The sequence below is a fragment of the Mus pahari genome, chromosome 1 (assembly GCF_900095145.1).
Source record: "Mus pahari chromosome 1, PAHARI_EIJ_v1.1, whole genome shotgun sequence".
NCBI classification, from domain to species: Eukaryota; Metazoa; Chordata; class Mammalia; order Rodentia; family Muridae; genus Mus; species Mus pahari.
The window spans coordinates 142,435,040-142,456,977 of NC_034590.1; the positions used below are offsets into that span (position 1 = coordinate 142,435,040).

Genomic DNA, 21,938 nt, shown 5'->3' on the forward strand with positions numbered 1-21,938 from the left:
ATCCTTTCCCAATCTGTTGGTGGCCTTTTTGTCTTGTTGACAGTTTCTTTTGCCTTACAGAAGCTTTGCAATTTTATGAGGTCCCATTTGTCAATTCTTGATTTTACAGCACATGCCATTGCTGTTCTGTTTAGGAATTTTTTTCCCTGTGCCCACATCTTCAAGGCTTTTCCCTACTTTCTCCTCTATAAATTTCAGTGTCTCTGGTTTTATGTGGAGGTCTTTGATCCACTTAGACTTGAGCGTTATACAAGGAGATAAGAAAGGATCAATTCTCATTCTTCTACATGATAACTGCCAGTTGTACCAGCACCATTTGTTGTAAGTGGGTGTTAAAGTTTAAAAGGCTCAAGCTTGGACCAGTCCTCCTGTCCCCCCCACACATACACACATACACACATAGATACATACTCATCTCTCTCTTCTTTCTCCCCTCCCTCCTTGGTCTTCCTCCACTTTCTCCTCTCCTCTTTCTGTCCCTCCCTCTCTCTCTGCCCTCCATCTTTTGGATAAGATCTAATCTCTTGGCTACATGTCTGCCTGACTGTTGCCTTCTTACAATCATGGTCATGACTCACCCTCAGAAACTGTAAGCAAGCCCTCAACTGAATTCCTTCTTTTTAAAATTGTCTTGTTCATGGCTTCTCATCGTGACAGTAGAAGAGTAAACCCATGAAGTCCACTTAGTGCTGTATTTATGGACATGGGTATAAGACCATCTACTAGAGAACGGAACCCCTCCAAGAACATATATCTGAAGAAAAGTTGCTCTACTAGTAGCCATCAATGACAAACATCACCTCAGCCAAGAGATGGATGGGATTTCATGAGTCCTTCCCCTTCTTGAATTTTGGATGATTTAATTGTATAGGACTTAAGCATGTAGTAACAGCCACTGTGAGTTCATGTGTGCCGCAGGTCCACCATCCTGACATGTCCAACTAACACAGTTTTGTTCCAGATGTCTAATACCACTGAGTCTTGTAATCTTTCTGCCTCATCTTCCATAGTGATCCCTGAGCTTGAATAGTGAGGATATGATATAGATATAACATTTATAATAGAATGGAATGGAAAGTCTTTTATTCACATTGTGTAGTTTCTTATTCTCTATGCACTTACAAGTTCAAGTCTCTGTTTTAATATTCTGGGTAAGAGGTTAGTGGGGGAAATTTATGTCTGTGCACATTAAAGAGTATAATAGTATAATTAGTTTTTCCCCTGTGAATTAGACAGCCATGGATTTTGGCCCCTTTAAGTCCTATCTTGTGGAGCTAGCCTAAAAGTCAGTCAGAAAGTGATTGGTTGCTCTCATAACATCCTTGCCACTGTTGTACCCTTTTGTATCTTGCTAGGCCAGTAATTATTAGTATCTAGTTTTTAAAATGTTTCTAGTTAACTGTTGCAGCTCACAGGGGAAATCCTAATACTTGGGAGGATTGTTGTTAGTTTGAGACCAGTCTAAGTACATAATGAATCCTGGAACAGCCAGGGCTACAGAGTAAAACAAGCTCTTATTGTCAATTAAGTAAGTAGTTTCTAAGGAAACCTAAAGACAAAGGAGGGAACAGAAATAAGGAGGCTAGAGGAAGTCTCTGCCTGTGACACCTGACTACAGCAAAGAGTAAACATGGTCTAACTCTTAGTCAAACAAACATAAACCCTTTTACTAAAGGCTTATCTATCTCTAATTCCTTACATAGTACATCATATTTAACTTTCAATAAAATGAAATATTAATTCAAGCATTCGGGATACTGAATCAAAAGAGTTGTGAGTTTCAGGCTAGCTCTGGGCCACATGACAAGATTTCATCTTAAAGTAAAAACCAAGCAAACAGATAGCAAAACCAAAAAAAAAAAAAAAAAAAAAAAAAAAAAAAAAAAAAAAAACCAAAACAACAACAACAACAACAACAACAAAAACAAAAAAAAAAAAACCCTCCATTACCGCTAAGGTATACAGTGTAAAGAAATCCATATGACTAGTGCCTATAATCACAACACCTAGGAAGCTGAAGAAAGAAGAGTGCCAAGAATTCAAAGTCAGCCAGAAACACAAAGTGAGACACTTAGCCTCTGCCCAAGAGTAAAGAGAGGACCATTCCACAACCAGTGACACAGAACCCAGAGATCCAGGAAGCTCAGAGAACACCAAGCAAACAGACAATCCTAACTAGATATATGACATCAAAATGATTGAAATTAAGGACAAAAAAATGGCGATGCAATTCAGGAATAGACTGTTTGCCTGGTACATGAGAGGCCCTCAGTTCAATGCCTAGACTTAAAAAAAAAAATCAGATATTCTATGAGTAGACTTTGAAAAAAAAATCTTTTATTTAAAGTAGGCTTCCTGTAAATACAAAGACATGGGTTCATTAAAAGTTAAGATAGTAACCTGGTACAGTATTGATCCCAGATACTCAGAAGCATGAGCACACACAAGTTCAAGGCCATGCTAGACAAGGTACAAGATCAGAACACTGAAAGGAAAGGACTATGCTATAATTTAGGAGGATTTGCCTGGCATATGCAATGAAGACCCTGATTAAATCCCCAGTACAAAGAAGAAAATAAATCCTTCAGGCAAAGGACACATACTAAAATTAATTACAAGAAAATAGAAGTAGCTATATCAATCCTATTTTGAGCAGACTTTAGAGCAAGGCACGCTATCAGAAATACACAAGGGAATGATACAGTCATGTAAGATTACAGAAGACATAGAGTTCGGAATGAATATGTGTCGAATGATACAATATCAAAAGACACAAGGCAAAGTGATGGAAACAGCTCCCAAGACGAACAGAAGAATACATTTTTCAAGTTGGACATTTCAATATTCTGAGGTGGGATCTAACAGACAGGATTTCAGTAAGGGAGTAACTGAACTGAACCCACTGCCATCTAATCAGATCCACTTCAAGTTTGTGTAATACATTGTTCACCAACAGAATAATACATTCTCCACAAGCCCATGTGACACATTCCTCCATGTAGACCACATTCTATATTATAAAAACAAAACAAAAAAAAAAACAAACGAACAAACAAAAAACCAAAAAACAAAAAAACGCTTAACCAAATTGAAAGAAATAGGGGTCACACAAAGTCTGTGCACAGGGCAGCAATGAATTAGATTAGGAACCATAACAGAAATGTAGCTAAAACTACACATTGCCAGGTAACATTTCTCTAAATGAAGTCTCAAGAGAATGGAACTGCTTGTAATAAATGAAAGTAAAACAAATCCTATCAATTTCTAAGATGTACTTTCCCTTTCTCTCTAATCCTCTATGCTGTCCTTCCTACCTAGACGACCCAGCTATAGTCCTTCTGTCACTATTAATGTAATGCTCAGCGATGCTAACATGCCAAAGAAAACTAAGCATGTGAAGGTCTTCCTTGAACAAGAATCCAATGAGATGGCAGCAGAGAAAGATGTGAAGGTAAAAGGTGAGCTCAACTTTGAGAACATCACCTTGTGGGAAGCCAAGAACAGGGGATTATGGGACACTATGAGAAATGAGAACAACAGATAGTGTCAGGAGAAAGCTCAAATCTCCAATCTGATAAATCAATCAAGAAGTCCTCAGAGCAAGAGATGATCCCATCTCTTATCTAAATGAGGCAAACAGAGACTCCACACGGTAGTTAAAGATACAGCCAGGCACTCCATGCTGTTTGGTGGGCTGATCCTCCAGGACTTGTACCAGCTGAAGGAGCCTTAAATGTTTGGGCACTGCAGAAAACCAGATTACCTTCTGGTGAAGACTATAGTGCAGAAAGCAATTCCTCTTTAAAAACAACAGCCAGAAAGATGCTTCTTCTGTCCAAACTCATCAGGAACCACACCTGGAGGACTTGAAATCTATTACAGAGATTGAGGTTCCCAACACCCTAGAGAGCCAACTGCACCTTACTTAGCCTGGCAGATGGTGCTGGAAATATGGTGAGCCTGGTGTCTTAGTCGAGGTTTCTATTCCTGCACAAACATCATGGCCAAGAAACAAGTTGGGGAGGAAATTGCTGTTCATCACCAAAGGAAGTCAGGACTGGAACTCAAGCAGGTCAAGAAACAGGAGCTGATGCAGAGGCTATGGAGGGATGTTACTTACTGGCTTGCTTCCCCTGGCTTGCTCAGTTTGCTTCCTTATAGAACCCAAGACTACCACCCACAATGGGCCCTCCCCTCTTGATCCCTAATTGAGAAAATGACCCACAGCTGAATCTCATGGAGGAACTTCTCTAACTGAAGCTCCTTTCTTTGTGTAACTCCAGCCTATGTCACGTTGACATACAAAATGAGCCAGCATCTCTGGCTTGGTACAAATGCCATTAGGACGTTAGGGCCAAGTCTTCGGAAGATACAGCTCATCCGGTGCGATACTTCCGAAAAGGCATAGTGTGGCTTCTTTATCTTGTTCTAATACAGTTCTGGGGTAACTGGTGGATACCTTCTGTAGATAATGCTCATGATCTAGTGTTACCAGCAGGGGAAGGGCTTCTGGGTGTGGTCACGAGCAGCCCTGGCTGATCTTTAGCTCTGGACTGGTTCTGCAGCAGGAAGATGACAGGTCAGGTGGTGTTGCGTGGTTTTTCTGAGCATCTGTTCTTTCCCATGCCCTAGTGTCCGGAGGTAGGTGTGTATGCTCTCCCTGCTCTGTGGGTATAAAATGCATGTGAAGCTTACGGTGAAGGAGCACGGGACTCACTGTCACTCTTCGGATCTGTTAGTTTTCTTTATCTGCAAATGCTCTTTAAATCTAAGCCACACCATAGTTATTTATTAAAACAAAATGTTTATGTTGGGGAAAATTCTAGGATTTAGCAAAAGCAAGAGGGAAAAAAAGGAAGGAAAATCCAAAAGTAGGAGATAGAAAGAAAAAGGTTAGCTTGCAACCAACATAATCGTGGGGAAAGGAATGACCAAGTAGGGTTTATCCCAGGTTTGCAGGTCCTGTTTAACACTGTAAAATCAATGACTGTAACCCCCATATCGACAAGCACAAGAAGAAAACTCACAAGCTCATATCAACAGTTGGGGGACAAAACATTCACTTGTGATTCAAAAAAGCTTTTAGTGCAGGCTAATTTTAAAACAAAAAGAAAAGAGGAATTAAAATGAGAGAAAAAAAAATGGAACTTACCATTAACATCTACCTAGTAGTAAGACGCTAGGACTTCCCCTCAGATAGGCTCCATAGCAAAGGCATCCTTTCTGAACGGTTCCACAGTGTTCCACTGATACTAACCATTATACTATAAGGCTAGAGTGATGGCACAGGAAAAGATGGACAAGAAGTTTAGAGAAGAGGGAGGGGATGGGCAGGCAAGGCAGCTAGGTGGATAACAAAGAGATCAAACTGTCTCTTCACATATTACATGGTTTCTACATAAAAAGATCCAAACTTACCTCCTAAAACAAGTGACTACAGTACATTTTCAAGAAATAATTTAAATATAAAAGTTAGTTGATTTATAATATGCACCATGAATGAGTGGAATTGGAAATAAGAGAGCATTTACTTCAGTAGCATTACTAAGATGGACAGAGGACGGTGGGCAGGATAGAGTGACGGTTGCACAGTACAGTAATGGTGGGCACACAATGTATTTGATAAGACCCACAGAGCTGAACAATACTTGAAGGAATTCTAATGTTCTAATGGACTTAGGTAAATGCTTCAAGACTGGCCCATCAACTCTAATAGAGGCACCTTACCAAAGCAGGGCTAGCAGGGAAATTGTCTACAGAAAGCAGGACTTGGAAATGTTCTACACTCTGTTCAATTTTTCTATTAAACTGAAACTAGTCTTTTTTTTAAAAAAAAAAGTAATGTCTCTTAGCAGAGGAAAAGTTTTGTTTTTAAAAAGTTAAAAGACAGTTCTATGAAGTGGGTACCACTGTTACCGCTACATTCCAGAGGAGACAGAGGAGGCTGAGGGAAGGTGAGTAACTTATCTCCATCACATGACTGATGAGTGATGGAACCGTGACTCTATGGACGACAGCCAAGACTCAGATCCTGATGTTTGCATTGTACAAAGAGGTAAGTGTGGATGCAGAGTATACTCATATAGTTATACACAAACCCATAACTGTGGACCAGCATCTTGATTCTGTGGATAAGGAACTAGGGAGAACAGAAAAGATGAGGAAAAGACTCAGGATTTTGTTGGTGCCTCTACTCTCTAACCTCTCTTGATTGGTGCCCTGCAGTTCCCCGCCCTGGAAAGCAGTCTTCTACACAAGGTATTTATGTTCTTTCTTTAATACATAAATCTGAATGTTTAGCATTTGTTATGTTTTACTGGGATTGAGGGAAGGGAAAGTTGGCCGAAGAAGAATAAGACCTATTGTTTCTTGGTGCCCTTCCAGGCCTTGGATCCTCATAACGTCTCTGGTTTCTTCTTCTGTTGTGCTGCTCCACCAGCAGCCTTTGTGACATGCCATGTAATGTGTGTCAGATGAACACTTGGGTTTTAGATGGCATGTTCCTTGACTCTCCTCTTGTGCATTTGAATGGAAAGGAAACCTCTGAATGGGAAACAGAGCTTATGTTTCATTCACTGGCTTACTCATAGAGCACACATCTGTCGAAAATGTACATGTTCGACTATTTGCAGGGAACTGATGTCAGGCATAATTCTTTACAAACCTTCCCTCTTCTGGAAATTGGATACATGATGAGAGATAACCTATCGTTAAGGAGCTTGCAGAAAACCAGGAGAGAGATAACGTCAAAACAATGCAGGAAGAAGCATATGTCATTATAGCATCAGTTGCACGAATGAATTGTGTAAGCAAAAGCAAAGAATGCAATGGAGTTAGTCACGATAAGGTTCTATAAATGAGAAATAAAAGGATCAGCATGCTTTTGAGAAACATCTTTGAAAGAGGGAAGGGAGTCACAGAGAACTTTCTCCCCCTTCTCCTCCCTTCAATCACTGACGATTGTACAAGATGATGGAGAGAAGAGATCCAGGCAGGCCGTGTTGCACTACAGTCTATTTACAAGACAAACCAGGTGACATCTATTAAAGTAATAATCTAAGGGGAAGCAATAAAAGAGAATAGTAGCGCTCACTTCCTAGAGAGCCAAGAGAAGCTCATTTATATCATCTTGTAGTAACTGGGAGAACATGAACCTCACAGATGCAATGACTGTCCCACTGAACTATCCCTCAGGCCCTGACTGGTCACAATTTGCTCCTCATTAACACTGACTGACAACTGATAGACAGTCATGATTGAAGTTCTGCCTGCCCGGACTGGAACTTGAACTGTAGGAGCAGCCAGAGGTCTCTGGCCTAAGCCACTGCAGGGGTTTCTGCTCCACAGGGAGGTGGTAGGCTGCCCATGGCAGAGACTCAGAAATGCACTGAGGTCCCTGAGGCCTGGTATAGGAAACCTGGGCTCTCCCTTCTCACACTGTTTGATAATACTGTAAAGAACAGACAAGCTTTGTATTCTGAGGCTAAACCCAAAAGCCCAACTGGTTTTCCTTCTTTCTTTCTTTCTTTCTTTCTTTCTTTCTTTCTTTCTTTCTTTCTTTCTTTCTTTCTTTCTTTCTTTCTTTCTTTCTTTCTTGAATATTTTCTTTATTTACATTTCAATTGTTATCCCCTTTCCTGGTTTCTCCTCCAAAACCCACCCTCTCCCTATCCCCTTCCCCCCTCCCTGCTCACCAACCTACTTACTCACACTTCCTGGCCCTGGCATTCCCCCACACTGGGGTATAGAGCCTTCACAGGATCAAGGGCCTCTCCTCCCATTGATGTCCAACTAGGCCATCCTCTGCTACATATGCAGCTGGAGCCATGAGTTCCACCATGTGTACTCTTTGGTTGGTTGGTTTAGTCCCTGGGAGCTCTGAGGATTCTAGCTTGTTCATATTGTTGTTCCTCCTATGGAGCTGCAAACTCCCTCAGCTCCTTAGGTCCTTTCTCTAGCTCCTGCATTGGGGACCCTGTGCTCAGTCCAATGGATGGTTGTGAATATCCACTTCTGTATTTGTCAGGCACTGGCAGAGCCTCGAAGGAGGCAGCTATTTTTTCAGGCTCTGCCAACTGGTTTTCTTATCTAGCCTTTTGTTGGTCAGCACAAGAATGCCTCTATTCATTGATCTGTGTTAACCTCTGTGCATACACATTGGAACTACGTGGGTTTTTTTTGTGGGTACAATGAGGCCTCCAATAAAACAAAGAAACAAATGTACAAAAATCAAACAAATAAAATCAAGTAGATAAAAATTCTAGATCACTTTGTTTTTACACAAGGCAGTTCATCTGGTGTTCCTCTTCGGTCTCTTGAAAAGTTCATGGCGGTCTGTGTAAGCACTGACTGTCAGAGAGCCCCCATGAGTGGCTCTCACAACAAACTGAACGCAGGGAGGCCATCAATGTCCATCTTCACAGGAATCTCCAATTTGCAAACCGCCCAAATGACAACACATCACCAGCACCGAGTGCGCTAGGACACTCATCTGTGGTGACCACTACAAGGACTTTCTACTGTGATTTCTAGAAAACTGATTTATTGCAGTTTGGATTCTAACTTGCAGAATACAGGCACCTTTTAATGAATCACAAGTAGCCTGGGGCAAAGCATCCATACTCTGGTGACAAAATGACATAAAGTCACATGGGTAGAAACTTGTGGAAGCCTTCAAATGGACCCCTGTGATAACAAGCGTAAAATTATGACTGGGAAAAACAAATTTCTCCAAGAACAAAAAATACAGTAAAGATGTTCAGAAGTATCCCCTTCTTGTTTCTTTATGATATATTACCCAAGATGTACCATAGAGTAGTTCTCAAACACACTGTTTCTAGTGTCAGATTATGGAGTATATTAGCTCCCCATTTATGTAGGTGTGCCTCCTTAGCTTCAATGACCCAACAGGTAAATTGGAGACAGAATAAGAACATTCATTAATCTGGGGTAGAACTGAACAGATGCTCTTCACCTGGCACAGAGGGAATGACAATGAGTGGAAATTATTCATATGCTGGGCTTTATGTCAATTGCTTACAGGTATCCAGAAAAGTAAGAGCAATCTATATCTTGCTTTAAAGCAGTGTTTCTCAACCCTCCTAATGCTGCAAACCTTTAATACCTCATGTTTTGATGACTCCCAATCCTTAACACTCTTTTTGTTGATATTTCATAACTGTAATTTTGCTACTGTTATGAATAATAAGTGTCTGACATTTATGATGGTCTCGGGTGACTCCTGTAAAAGGGTCATCAGACCTCACGAAATCATAACCCATGGGTTGAGAAACAGTTATATAATTTGTTGTTGTTGTTGTTTTGTTTTAGTCTGAGGAACAAATCTTCATGTGACAGAGATCGATCGAAAGGAACAAGCAAGTATTTGTCCCTTCTATATAACAACATCTGAAACCTGGATTTGGAACAGGAAGACCTTTGTTTAGACTAAAATCACACAAAATGTCAGATGGGCGCGCATACCACCATTGTTTAAGGATCAAATCAATGTACAAGTATCTGTAACATCCTAACACAGGTCTCTTCTACCCGGCATTCTTCCAGAACATGTAACTTCTGTTGATACTTAACACTCTGAACTCCATCTAACCATCAGTCTCAGAGTTGCCGCCATCGCATTGTGACCCCAAGGATGTCCTCAAGTAAGACAAAGGCTTTCTTTGACTGAAGTTGTCAAAATTGTAATCAAATTCATGGTTTAATTGATATAAAAATCCAATCATAAATTTTACCCATTTTGAGGTGTACATTTCGGTAGCTTTTGATCTACTCAAAAGTTGTACAAACATCACTACAATTAGAAACTGAGTCCCTTTTCTCATCAACGATTTTCATATTTCTCCCATTCTATAATTATTTCTCTGTATAAGAGGTGGTGGGTGGTGATGCAAACTAAGGTTTAGTTTGGCCTTTGAGCTCTCTCTCTCTCTCTCGCTCTCTCTCTCTCTCTCTCTCTCTCTCTCTCTCTCTCTCTCTCTCTCTGTGTGTGTGTGTGTGTTTGTGTGTCTGTCTGTCTGTCTGTCTCTTTCTCTCACCTTCTACTTCTTTACATTTCAAAAATCAATGGTTTGCTTCACCAAAATTAAAACAGAGAAGAAATCAGAGATGTCAAAAGAATAAGGAGGAGGAGGAGGAGGAGGAGGAATGAGAGGGAGAGGGAGAGGGAGACGGAAAGGGAGACGGAGAGGGAGAAAATGATGTTAGGTATTTTTGTTAGTTATAAACAAAATATTTCAAAGAGAACTCATAATGTCCCCATTTAGTTGATCAGTTCCTTCCTGGAACAACTCAAGACAGTTGGAATAATAAAATAGAAGACATCTGGGAACTGGGAAGACAGCTCAGCAGTTAAGAACAACTGTTATTCTTCCCATAGGACCTGGGTTTGGTTCCCAGAATGCACATGGCAGCTGAAAACCATCTATAACTGCAGCTTCAAGGGCTCTGACCACCCTCCTTACATCACTTTCTGACCTCCCTGGCATATTCATGTTCAAGGTACATATACAGACATGGTAGCACACACACACACATAAAAACACAGATAAAAATACATAAATCTAAAAACATAAGCCAAAAGAGAAAACTGTATAGCTGTTCAATAATGAACAATGGGAGATATTTCCCTATATTATTCTCAGCCCCAGATAATACAATGGACTCTGCAAAGATGCTCAGGCATGAAGTCACAGAGCAAAACCACCAAACCCTGTATCTGTAATTAGCTTGTTAACCACCAGGAGGAGTACATCTTCTATAACTCCCCTTCCAAGGTGGTCTCCAGATTGGCTAATCACAGAAGATCCTCCTTACACACTCAAGCCAGGCTGAGCTGAAAACTCTTCACTTTTCCTTCAATCATCTTTTCTTTTGCCTCTTATTCAATGTCCTTTTTAATTATCAAAAAATATGAGCAGTTATGTGTCTATGCTCTTGTCATTGCCATAGTGGCATGGATAAACAGTACATGAAAACATAAATACTTGCACTACCCAGGACATAAATTGGAACAATGTGTTATCTACATTCGAATGTGTCCATGATCAATTCAGTCTCAGGAAAAGGTACAGACTCAATGGCAGAGTCCCTGAAATTGCTCCTGAAGGAGAGATCTTCAATGCTAAGAAAATCCAACTGAATTCTTGAAGAGAAATATTGGGCATGAAAGGGGCACTAATACAGGTAAGAAGTCGTTCTCATCTGCTTCACTATTTTTTCTGCTAAAAATCAGAAGAGCTAAATCCAGCACATGGGCAACACTTCTTAGATAAGGAAACTATAGCTGTGTCTGGTGGATTTGTTGACCTAATTTGGTGCTCTGATTTAAAGTTTCCAATAAAACATGTTTTTATCAAATTATCTCAACATTTACCACTCCATTTCCAAGAATATGCTCTTCACAGAAGCCTGGCTCAGTGCTGTGTTCATGCCCAGCAAGGGAAGCTACTTCTCTAGACTTAGCATTGGAAACTACCCAGGACATGAAATAGTTAAGGCAGTTTATTTGGGTCAATGACTTGACTAGGTGACTACTCCTCAGGGAAGAGGGACCACTCTAGAAAGGCAGGTTCACCTTAAGCCATGCTGATGACATAGAGTGAATAATTATCCTTTTAGTGAGATAATGTACTTTTCCTTCCCAGAATTCCTGTGCCAAATCTAGTCTCTACAGGTCAACACAAGGTTCTGCTGGATCTACCCCCTCTCATCCATCATTCCTTTCAGTTCTCAAACAAAATATTTATCCATCTGCTTCTTATCACATGTACTCCTCTAAACCATTCTAGTACCTTTATATTCACCCCTCTGCTTCATATTCTTTAAACTCCTGTTACTCTGGAAAAACCATAAACACATCTTCTACCCTTACCTGGTTATTTTGTAATAGCCTTTTAATTTGAGTGGCTCTATTAATTGATCCTTCTCATAAACCCTAAAAAGAGATGATTATGACATTACCTAGTAACTGGCATGTAACTCAGGAGTTAGAGTGTTTGTTCATGCAGGACAGCCTATGTTATAGCTCTCCATCTTCAGTACACGGTGCTGTAATCCCAGCACACTAGATGTGGAGGCAGGAGAATCAGAACTTTCAAGATGCCTTGGAGGTGCAAGAGACCCTATCTCAAAATATGAAATAACAGGTTATACCACTTTACCAGCTACGATGCATACTGTTTCCCTTTGTGCTCAGAGTGAAAACAAACTCTTTATCCCTATGGACACAACTACAGTAGGCACTTTGCAAGGTAAGAAAGAAAGAACCAATGGAAAGTCTGGAGTCCCTGCCTTAGGAGAGCATCCTTTCCCCTTGCTCACCTCTGCAGGTAGGTTGTAAGTGCTCACTCTGGGAGTGTCCTTTAGCAGCTAGGGGTGCTTCACCTACCTTGCTTTCTTCTGGTCTCACTAGGCAATTCTTAACTGAGACATACTACTGGTGGTTTTTACAGTGTCCTGCTCCCAATCCCCCTAAGGTCATTGTCCCAAACCTGTATTCACTTTGGATTAGCAGCACTTGGTGGAAGAGACCTCACCACCCATAGGATCAGCTTGTCCAAGAGTGCTTATTTACATGCATCTTTTGTCCCTTGGCCCAGTTCTTTTTCTACTTAAGCCTAAAGCTCTATGTCAGTACCCCCAAGATGTGTGCATTATTAAATTTCCTTTCTCTGCTTTTCACAATTATTCATCTCTTTAATTGGGATATTGGGATGTGTGACCATACTAGTCCTCTGGGAATCCTGTTGTGAGCCCTTTTGCCCTGAAATTCCAGTTATAAACCCACAGTGACATAATCTTCTTAAATTTTCTGAAGCCCTCTTTCACAACTTTTCTACCCAATTAAAACAGTAAACTCATTTCTATGTTAAGACCATGCATCTATTCTTCTCCTTGCTCCAGTGGAACCCCACTAGATAGATTATTAGACCTTGGTTTAAACCTTACCTTCCCTTACTAAAGTCAAATTGAATTAAGTTTAAGCTAACACTGCTTCCACACCTATTTTAACTTTGGCTGCAGGGTTTATCTAAGCAATCTACATTTGTATGTACTACTATGCTCAACTGAGGTTTTTTTTTTTATCAGTAATTTCAGTGGGCTTATCATTCGGTGATAAGTACTTCCTCCCTTATCTGTAACCACTAGAACATATGCCATGGGAGAGCAGAGCCTGAATCCCCAAGGTCTGGAGCAACTCCCGACACAGAGCAGGTGTTCCATAAATGTCTGCCTAATAAACAAAGCTGCAAACTTACTTATTGGCTATAATGATACTCCTTATGAAAGAATCTGGGATTCTTTCCATTTATGGCTATTGGTAGAAAGCCTAATTATTATGTGAGCACATTTGTCTTTGATGTTAAGCGATATTGCTGTTGCTTTTGCTCTTCTGGATTTGGTTCACGCTATCTGATTTGTTATTCCAACCTAACTTACCATTGTTCTGGTTTATTCAACTTAAGTAGTCTGCCTGCACCAGATAGCACATTTATATTTGGTACACTTACTTCATATTGATGTCCTAACACCAAATGTATGGGGCTAAACTGCTTGTTCCCTTTTGTGCAACATCCTAACGTCTGAATGTCTAATTGGAAATGTGACTTAGAGACTGGGGAGATGGTTCAGCAATCAACAGCCTCCCTTGAAATCATGACAGACAGAGTTCAGATCTCCAGTTCTCCTGTGATAGTCAGGCATGACAGCACACTCCTAGAATCCCAGTGCTGAGGGTGTGGAGACTGGAGGATCCTGGGGCTCAGCATTCATCAAGACTAGCTGAATCGGTTAGCTTACAGTTCTGTGAGAGGCCATCTCCAAAAGCTACAGTGAAGAGTAGTAGAAGACATTCCTTGTCCACCTCTGGTCTCCACACCCCCATCTGTACACCATGCACCTTTATGCACACACCTACAAGAAGTGGTACATACAATATATACACATACAATACAAGAAAAAGAAAAGAAAATACAGCCCCAAATACTAGAATACATTGTGAACTACTGTGGCTATTGTTACATAAGACAGCACAAACACTTTCACAGCTGTGAAGAAGAAAAAAATTGATTAAAGGATTTCACAGACTCTTAGTTCTGTTTTGCTTTATAAAGACATTGATTGGGGCTAATGACTTTGTGCTTCAGTTTGATTTCTTTGAAACGCAGACACACACCCCACACATGGATACACACACAGTGAGCAAGTATGTGCATGTGTGTTTGTATGTGTTTGTGTGTATGTATGTGTTTGTGTGTGTGTTGTGTTGTGTTTTGTGTGTGTGTGTGTGTCTGTGAATGCAAGTAAGCACACATTCATCAGAGAGAGTTCTTCCCTGTATTCCACAGAGATAAATGAAAGCCGAAAGGCCCACCGGGAAAAGCAGTTTCCATTTACAGAGGTGACAGGTCAGCACATCCAGAGAGAAATACACCCAGACTTCTTGTGATGAATTTCTTTTATACTTGAACAAGAAGTCAAATGCAGCCATGCTCTGGTTCACTTTGTGGTCACACATGAAAGAGATCAATAAATCATAGGACAGCTGACTTCAATAAGTCTCAAAGAATTTATGAATGGACCACAGATCTTCCAGTACAGCTTCTACCTAAAGACAGAAATATCCTTAATTCCTCTCATGTTCGGCCACTCTAACAACCTAACTCCAACAACTCCTCAACTTCACAAAACTAAAAAGTCCACTGATCCTACAACTTCTCCCTGGCCTTACACAATTCAAATTCCAGAATCAAACCTCTTGATCTTTCTTACATGTAACCTCAGTTACCTCGGAAAAATAACAGTCCTGGTTAAGACCAGTTGTCTGCCTCTCTGGAACCTGACTCCATGCAAAAAGAAAAATAAAGAGAGACTTGAAATGAAAGGAAAATTGAACGAGGCATGATGGTGCACATCTGTAATCCCAGCAGTTTGGCGATTGAGGCAGGAGGATAATGAGTTCAAGATCAGCCTGGCCTACAAAGCAAGACCCCTGATAAATTAATTAAACATTTTTTTTTCTTTATTCAGTTTAATTTAGATAAGAAATTGCTAGCATCAAATTGATTCTTCATGATACTTGGTAATCTCACCACATTTCTAACCCTCCACTTCCTCCCACCATCGATCTCCATAAGCCATTCAGCTGTCTACCCCTCCTCCATTCTGTTTGTGTCCCTGCTTTCTATATCACCAAGGAAACAAAATGTTCAGTCGGGATTTGCATAGCTCTGTCCACTGCACCAGTCCACTCACTCCAAAGACACCCACTGCCCTGCCTCTTCTGTTCCCACCCCACTGTATTTCCTGGGCTCCAACCATGGCCACTTTCCCTGTCCATCCATTTACCTTCTCTATTGCTATTCTTGCCTTTTAAACAAAATTCAACTGCAAGTTCCAAGTATTCTTGGCATTTTCCCAGGTTCCACGGGGCCCCATTTACTCTCCTGTCTTTTAGAGTTGAACCCTCAAGATTAAATCAGATCTTTACTCTATGCCCTTCCATTCATTCATTCATTCATTCACTTTTTTTTTGGTATAGATCCCTATCCCCCTTCTGTTACAGGTAACCATATATATGTATCTGATTAGTAAGACTTCATTTATAATTAATAAGCCAAAAGCATTTATATGCTTATACTTTAATGTATACAAATGACATTTTTTAATCACAATTTTTGTTTATGAGTTTGAGGTTTTTCCTTGGCATTTTACTCCATTTTCCTCATCTACAATAGTCTAGCATTCTCGGTTACATTCATGCTGTTTTAGTAAGTTTTGGTTGATACCAGCTTTCACTGTCTGCCTAAGCCTTCATCCATGTTTGGTCCCTCAGAATAACACTTAGATAACCAACAGCCCTGGTCAAACATTGCTCCAAGCCATCTATTCTTGCAAGGGCCCCAAAGATTCTATTCCCCCACATCCAACCTTGCTACACTCCTTGTCCATTCACCAATATACCCCTCTCCTAATCTTCTCCATTCCCATTTATACTGACCCCACCCTGCCTTGTATTCACATCAACAATCTCAGTGACATATTTGATTCCCTGTCTTCTTCCATCATGTAGTATAACAGCAAAGTTCCTGAGTTATCCTCTCAAAGCCAATCAGGTTCTGCCATTTTTTTCCTCAATGTCCTCTTATGACAGCCAACAAAGTGACCAACATTTCTTTTATCATCATTCCCAATACTCCCCATCATGGGAATCATGATAACAGTATAAGCCAAGTAATTCTATTAATCTGCTTAAAGTCATTCAATGACTTCCATCTCACTCTAGGGGAAAGACTAAATACCTACAGTGGACTACCTTGCATGACCCACTGCTCCTGTGTAGCTTTATATAGCTTCACACAGGTGTAGAGCCCACCACCCCATGCTCCCAGCTCCAATTTCACTTTAAAGATGCCTCACACTATTTCCTGGATGTCCCCAGCCACTCATCCCAGGCGTGTTTCACAGAGGGCTTCCTTAGCCCCTGGACACGTCTCTCATCTCCATTCAACCGACAACTCCAATGCTATTTACTCATTCCCAAGACTCCATCTTTTCTCAAACCCCGCTTATTCTTTTCCACAGCATTTGTCTCTATTGCATATGGGACAAAAGTGCTTAAAGCAAGCCTTTAAAATTATATGTCTGTGTTCCAAACTAAGGTCCTCTGCGAGACCAAGAGCTCTTAACCTCTGAGCCATCACTCTGGTCCCTCAATTACGTTTTCTTGTAACTGATTGATTATGAAGAACTCTCTCTGTCTAGAATGTAAACTCTATGAGGACTTGACCGTGACTATTTTTTAATTGTTTTATCTTTACACTCTTGTTTGAAGACTAACTGAATGAATCTTCAGTTAAAAGAAAACATAAGCAAACAACCTGCCCTGAGACGTTGCCATAATCTATGTTGTCTGTCTCTTGGTTTTCTGCAGGGCAGCTGAATAACATTCTAAATTCCTGAATTCACTTCTATCTTCCTCCCCATCCTTCCTTCCCCATCCTCTGGTGTTTCTTTGTTGATACACCATCTGACACTGTAGTCTTGGATAGCTTTGAATTGACTATTCCAAGATTGTCTTAAAACTCACAATGTTTCTGTCCATACTTCTCAGTGCTGGATAGCCAGGAACCACCATATCCAGTCAGGAATTTGTCTGATTTTCGTCTATGCAGTATAGACAGAGCTTTCATCATGTGCTCTGGAACTGAGGGCCATCCCAGCATGTGCAGTGAATGTCTAGTTTCCTGACAGTGATTTAAACCGATTTCCCTGCATTTCCTACTTGAACTATAATATCCTACTTTAGTGGTCAGCTTTGTCTCCTCCAGTAACTGTTCCAGGATTCCTATTAACGTACCTATGCTTCCTTAACAAAATGGAACAAATTCTTCAAGTTTCAACTTGAATCAAAACTTGCATGTTCATTACCTACAGAGAATGATATCAACCACTAAAATCAAGACTGGACAGAAGGACAAGAAAATTTGAAAAGATATGAGAAAGGACAAGAACCTGTCACATCCCTGGATTTGGCTTTGGTCTTCTGAGAGATGGAAGTCAAGAGCTTTGCTACAACTAACAAAAATTACAGTGACTATTGCCTGCATATAGATTATTCTTTTTTCAGAAAAGCTTCAAAGTCTTAATAAACCACACCTAAGAACAAAAACAAATGTGACCTTTGAGTTTAACCTTACCTTTTTCTCATCTATAAATCTGTATTTTTCTGAGAATTATTTCACAAGGTTAAGAAGCATATTAATTGCCTAAACTTGTGTCTTCATTCCTTTTGGACCTGTGTTTATAGGAAGAATTCCTTTGCCATTTTCTGACTTAATGTTTTTACTTAATCACCTGTTCTTTCTCATCTAAAACTTGTACAACACAGTCATAAGCCTCCATATAATTTTTTTTTTACAAAAGAAATTATTCAGAAAAAAATAAGCATATCAAAACACTATTACAACCATCTTTGCTCCGGTTCGCTCAGGCTCCAGTCTGCACTGGCGAGAGTGTGGACTACAGAAGCTAAACAGCTTTGGGACAGACAGAAGCAATCTAGCTTCTGGGCCTGACCCTGTTTCTGGCTCCAGACATCTGGGCACCTTCCCCACCAGAGAAAAGGTGGCCACCCAGGAGGGCTCTGTCTGCCAGAGCAGGTGAGAGAGACATATTGTGTCCAGGGTCCCTCAGAGTCTTGCCTGTGCAGGTGAGTGTGCAAACTGCAGAGGCAACACGTCTTCTGGGACAGGCCACATTTTGGGCCTACATCTTCAGCAAGGAGGCAGATCTGAACGCCAGGCCTCTGTGCACCTTCCCTGCAAGAGGAGAGCTTGCCTGCAGAGAGTAATCTGACCACTGAGACTCAAGAGAGAGCTGGACTCCCAGGACTGCTGACAGAGGCTAACAGAATCACAGGAGGAACAAGCTCCAACTAGAGACAACTATAACAACTAACTCCAAAGATCACCAGATGGCGAAAGGCAAATGTAGGAATCTCACTAACAGAAACCAAGACCACTCACCATCATCAGAACCCAGCACTCCCACCTCGGCCAGTCCTGGATACCCCAACACACCCAAAAAGCAAGACTCAGATTTAAAAGCATACCTCATGATGCTGGTAGAGGACTTTAAGAAGGGCATTATTAAAGAAATGCAGGAGAACGCTGCTAAAGAGGTACAAGTCCTTAAAGAAATACAGGAGAAAGCTGCTAAAGAAAATGTTCCAACTGGTAATAAAGACACATGCTCCACTATGTTCATAGCAGCCTTATTTATAATAGCCAGAAGCTGGAAATAACTGCGGTGTCCCTCAACAGAGGGATGGATACAGAAAATGTGGTACATTTACACAATGGAATACTACTCAGCTATTAAAAACAGTGAATTTATGAAATTCTTGGCCTAATGGATGGATACTTCATTCCTCCTTAGAATAGGGAACAAAATACCCATAAAAGGAGTTACAGACACAAAGTTTGGAGCTAAGACTAAAGGATGGACTATCCAGAGACTACCCCACCTGGGGATCCATCCCATCATCAGCCACCAAACCCAGACACTATTGCATATGCCAGAATGATTCTGCTGAAGGGACCCTGATATAGTGGCCTCTTGTGAGGCTATGCCAGTGCCTGACAAACACAGAAGTGGATGTACACAGTCAGCTATTGGATGGAACACAGGGCCCCCAATGGAGGAACTAGAGAAAGTACCCAAGGAGCTGAAGGGATCTGCAACCCTATAGGTGGAACAACAATATGAANTAACCAGTACCNCCAGAGCTCNTGTCTCTAGCTGCATATGTAGCAGAAGATGGCATATTCAGCCATCATTGGGAAGAGAGGCCCCTTGGTCTTGCAAACTTTATATGACCCAGCACAGGGAAATGCCAGGGCCAAGAAGTGGGAGTGGGTGGGTAGGGGAGCAGGGTGGGGGGAGGGTATAGGGGACATTCGGGATAGAATTTGAAATGTAAATAAAGAAAATATCTAATAAAATAATTAAAAGGAAAAATATTTAAAACATTATTACATAATCTTTTATATTTAGAGACAGTTTATATCCATTGAATAATGAAATCTAAAAGGTCCTAAAAGCCAAACACACCCTCTTGCCTTGCCTTGCCTTGCCTTGGGTATATGATTCTTTCCATCTCTTCTTTCTCTCCCCTCTTTTTCTCCTTTTCTTCCTTATAGCTTTTTAGAGACAGTGTCTTATATGCTCCAATCTAGCCTGGAACTCACTACGTAGCAAGGGTGACTTTGAACTACTGATCTCCCTGGTTCTGTATCCTGAATGTTGGTGTTACAGGTATTAGCAATTGTGCATGGCTCCTCCAGGAGCTCCATTCTCCACTGCCAACCAATACCCCGAAGTACCTGAGTAGAAATCTCTAGGAGGAACTCAGCTATATAGGAAGAACATCTAGTCAAGTCTCCTGCAGTTCCCAAGGGAACAGGATGCTCTCAGTTCAGTGCAAAGGTTCTCAGTGTGAGAGGAAGAAGTTCCGTTTCTTTCTAAGCAAGGTCTCTGTGGTGCGTTTAGAATCATATTCCACTGTTTCTCCTCTTCCCCAATGCTACGGTTTCCATGAGTTCAAACAAAAGCCTATGGCCTTCCACATCCAAGCATGAAATTATATGTATAAAATATACACAGATGCTTAAAATATATAGACCCAATTACTAATTCTTGTAAAGTTGCTAATATCAGGATGACAACAACTATAATTAATTGAAGTAAGAATAACAATGCCAACATATTATTCCTAGATGTCAACGTAATGAAATGATCTTCCCCTTGCCCTGTAACTAGTCTGTCTGTGTCTGTGTGTAAGTAAGCTGCTTTTAATTTGAAGTGAAATCTATAGCTCATCCCAGAGCTTGGGTCAAACTGGCAAGGTCTCTTGGCAGTTTCTGATTTGTCATCACAGAGCTGTGAAAGAAAGCAGCTCAGCTTAGCTTGCAGTCTGGGTTCCATCTCAAGATGTGCAAAAGATCAAAACAATTACCTCTTCGAGGACATCAGCCAGCTTGCTGAGGATTTCATCAGGAAGGCTCTGGAATGTTGGAACACTGGAAAACAAAGAAAAAAAAAAGGGAGATGCTGAACACCTGCATGGCAGCTTGCTATAACAAATGTGGCTGCATGAAAAACACTAGCATTTCATGACTAAGAATCTACAGATAATGGCCAAACTGCTTGAGGAATCATCACAGTGTGTTTGATATCTAACAAGGAAAGGGAATGTATTCCAATCAGGGCTTCTATTTCTGTGATAAACACCATGACCAAGAGCAAGCTGGACAGGAAACGGTCTATTTGGCTTATAGTCCCACATCATTGGAGGAAGTCAGGGCAGGAAATCAAGCAAGGCAAGAATCTGGAAGCAGAAGCTGATGCAGAGGCCATAGAGAGGTGCTTACCGGCTTGCTTATCATGCTTTCTCATAGAACCCAGGACCATCAATCAGCCCAGGGAAGGCACCACCCACAATGGGTTGAATGAACCCTCCCCATCAATCACTAATTAAGAAAGTGTCCTGCAGGCTTGCCTGCAACCCATTCTTATGGAGGCCTTCTCTTAGTTTCCCTCTCAGAAGACTCTAACTTATGTCAAGTTGACATAAAACTAGCCAGCACAAGAGACCTCTTGTCATCTTGACAAACACATCACTGTTAAAACTCAGACTTTTCTTTCTTATTCACCCTCAAGATCACACATTAATATAAGTGTAAAACACTTTACAAACTTAAAAGGCCCAACAGCCTCACAAATTTAAATACTTTAAAATCCAGTCTCTCTTCTAAAAAGTCTAACATCTCTTTTAAAGTTAAGTCTCTTAACTGTGGGCTCCTTTAACGTCCAAAATAAATGAAATACTTTCTTATTTCAAGAGAGAAGAACTAGGGTACAGTCACAGTCAAATCAAAAACAAAACTTGCAACTTGCAAAGAACTTAGTGTTCAGTCTCAGATCCACTCAGAAGCTCCGGGCCTCCTCCTGTAATGGGCTTGGGTCTCTTTTCTGGCTCTGTTCCCTGCAGCCCACACCATCTGTCTTCTAGTCTCCAGCTGGCTCCACTCCACTGCTGCTGCTGTTCTTGGTGGTCATCCCACAGTCCTGGCATCTCTGAAGTGCTGGGGTCTCTTGCTGCAATTAGGCTGCACGTTCAGCAATAACCTCTCCTCAGCTCTCCTCAGGGAACTTCACCTCTTGCCACACAGTGTCAAACCTCAGCTGATCTTCATGACCCCTTCCTGCCTCCAAAACCACCTCCACCCGAGTGACGCTTATCTATCAAATTTGACTGCCAGCACGACAAATAACTAACTGTGGCTGCCTCCCGCACACAGCTTCAGTGTGGTGACCCTGAGAAAACACATCTCAAAAGTCTCCACCTCAATAATGCT

At 41.1% G+C, this 21,938-nt stretch overlaps 1 protein-coding gene across 3 annotated transcripts in view; it reads right to left on the minus strand.

Annotated features, from left to right (window-relative positions):
- The window catches only part of Prkg1 (protein kinase cGMP-dependent 1), a 1,174,992-nt gene that overhangs the window by 292,047 nt on the left and 861,007 nt on the right, over positions 1-21,938 (minus strand). For all 3 annotated transcript variants that reach the window (XM_029531419.1, XM_021187092.2, XM_021187085.2), the window contains one exon: positions 20,537-20,600. In XM_029531419.1, the coding sequence (XP_029387279.1) occupies positions 20,537-20,600 (64 nt within the window). The remainder of the gene's footprint in view (positions 1-20,536; positions 20,601-21,938) is intronic.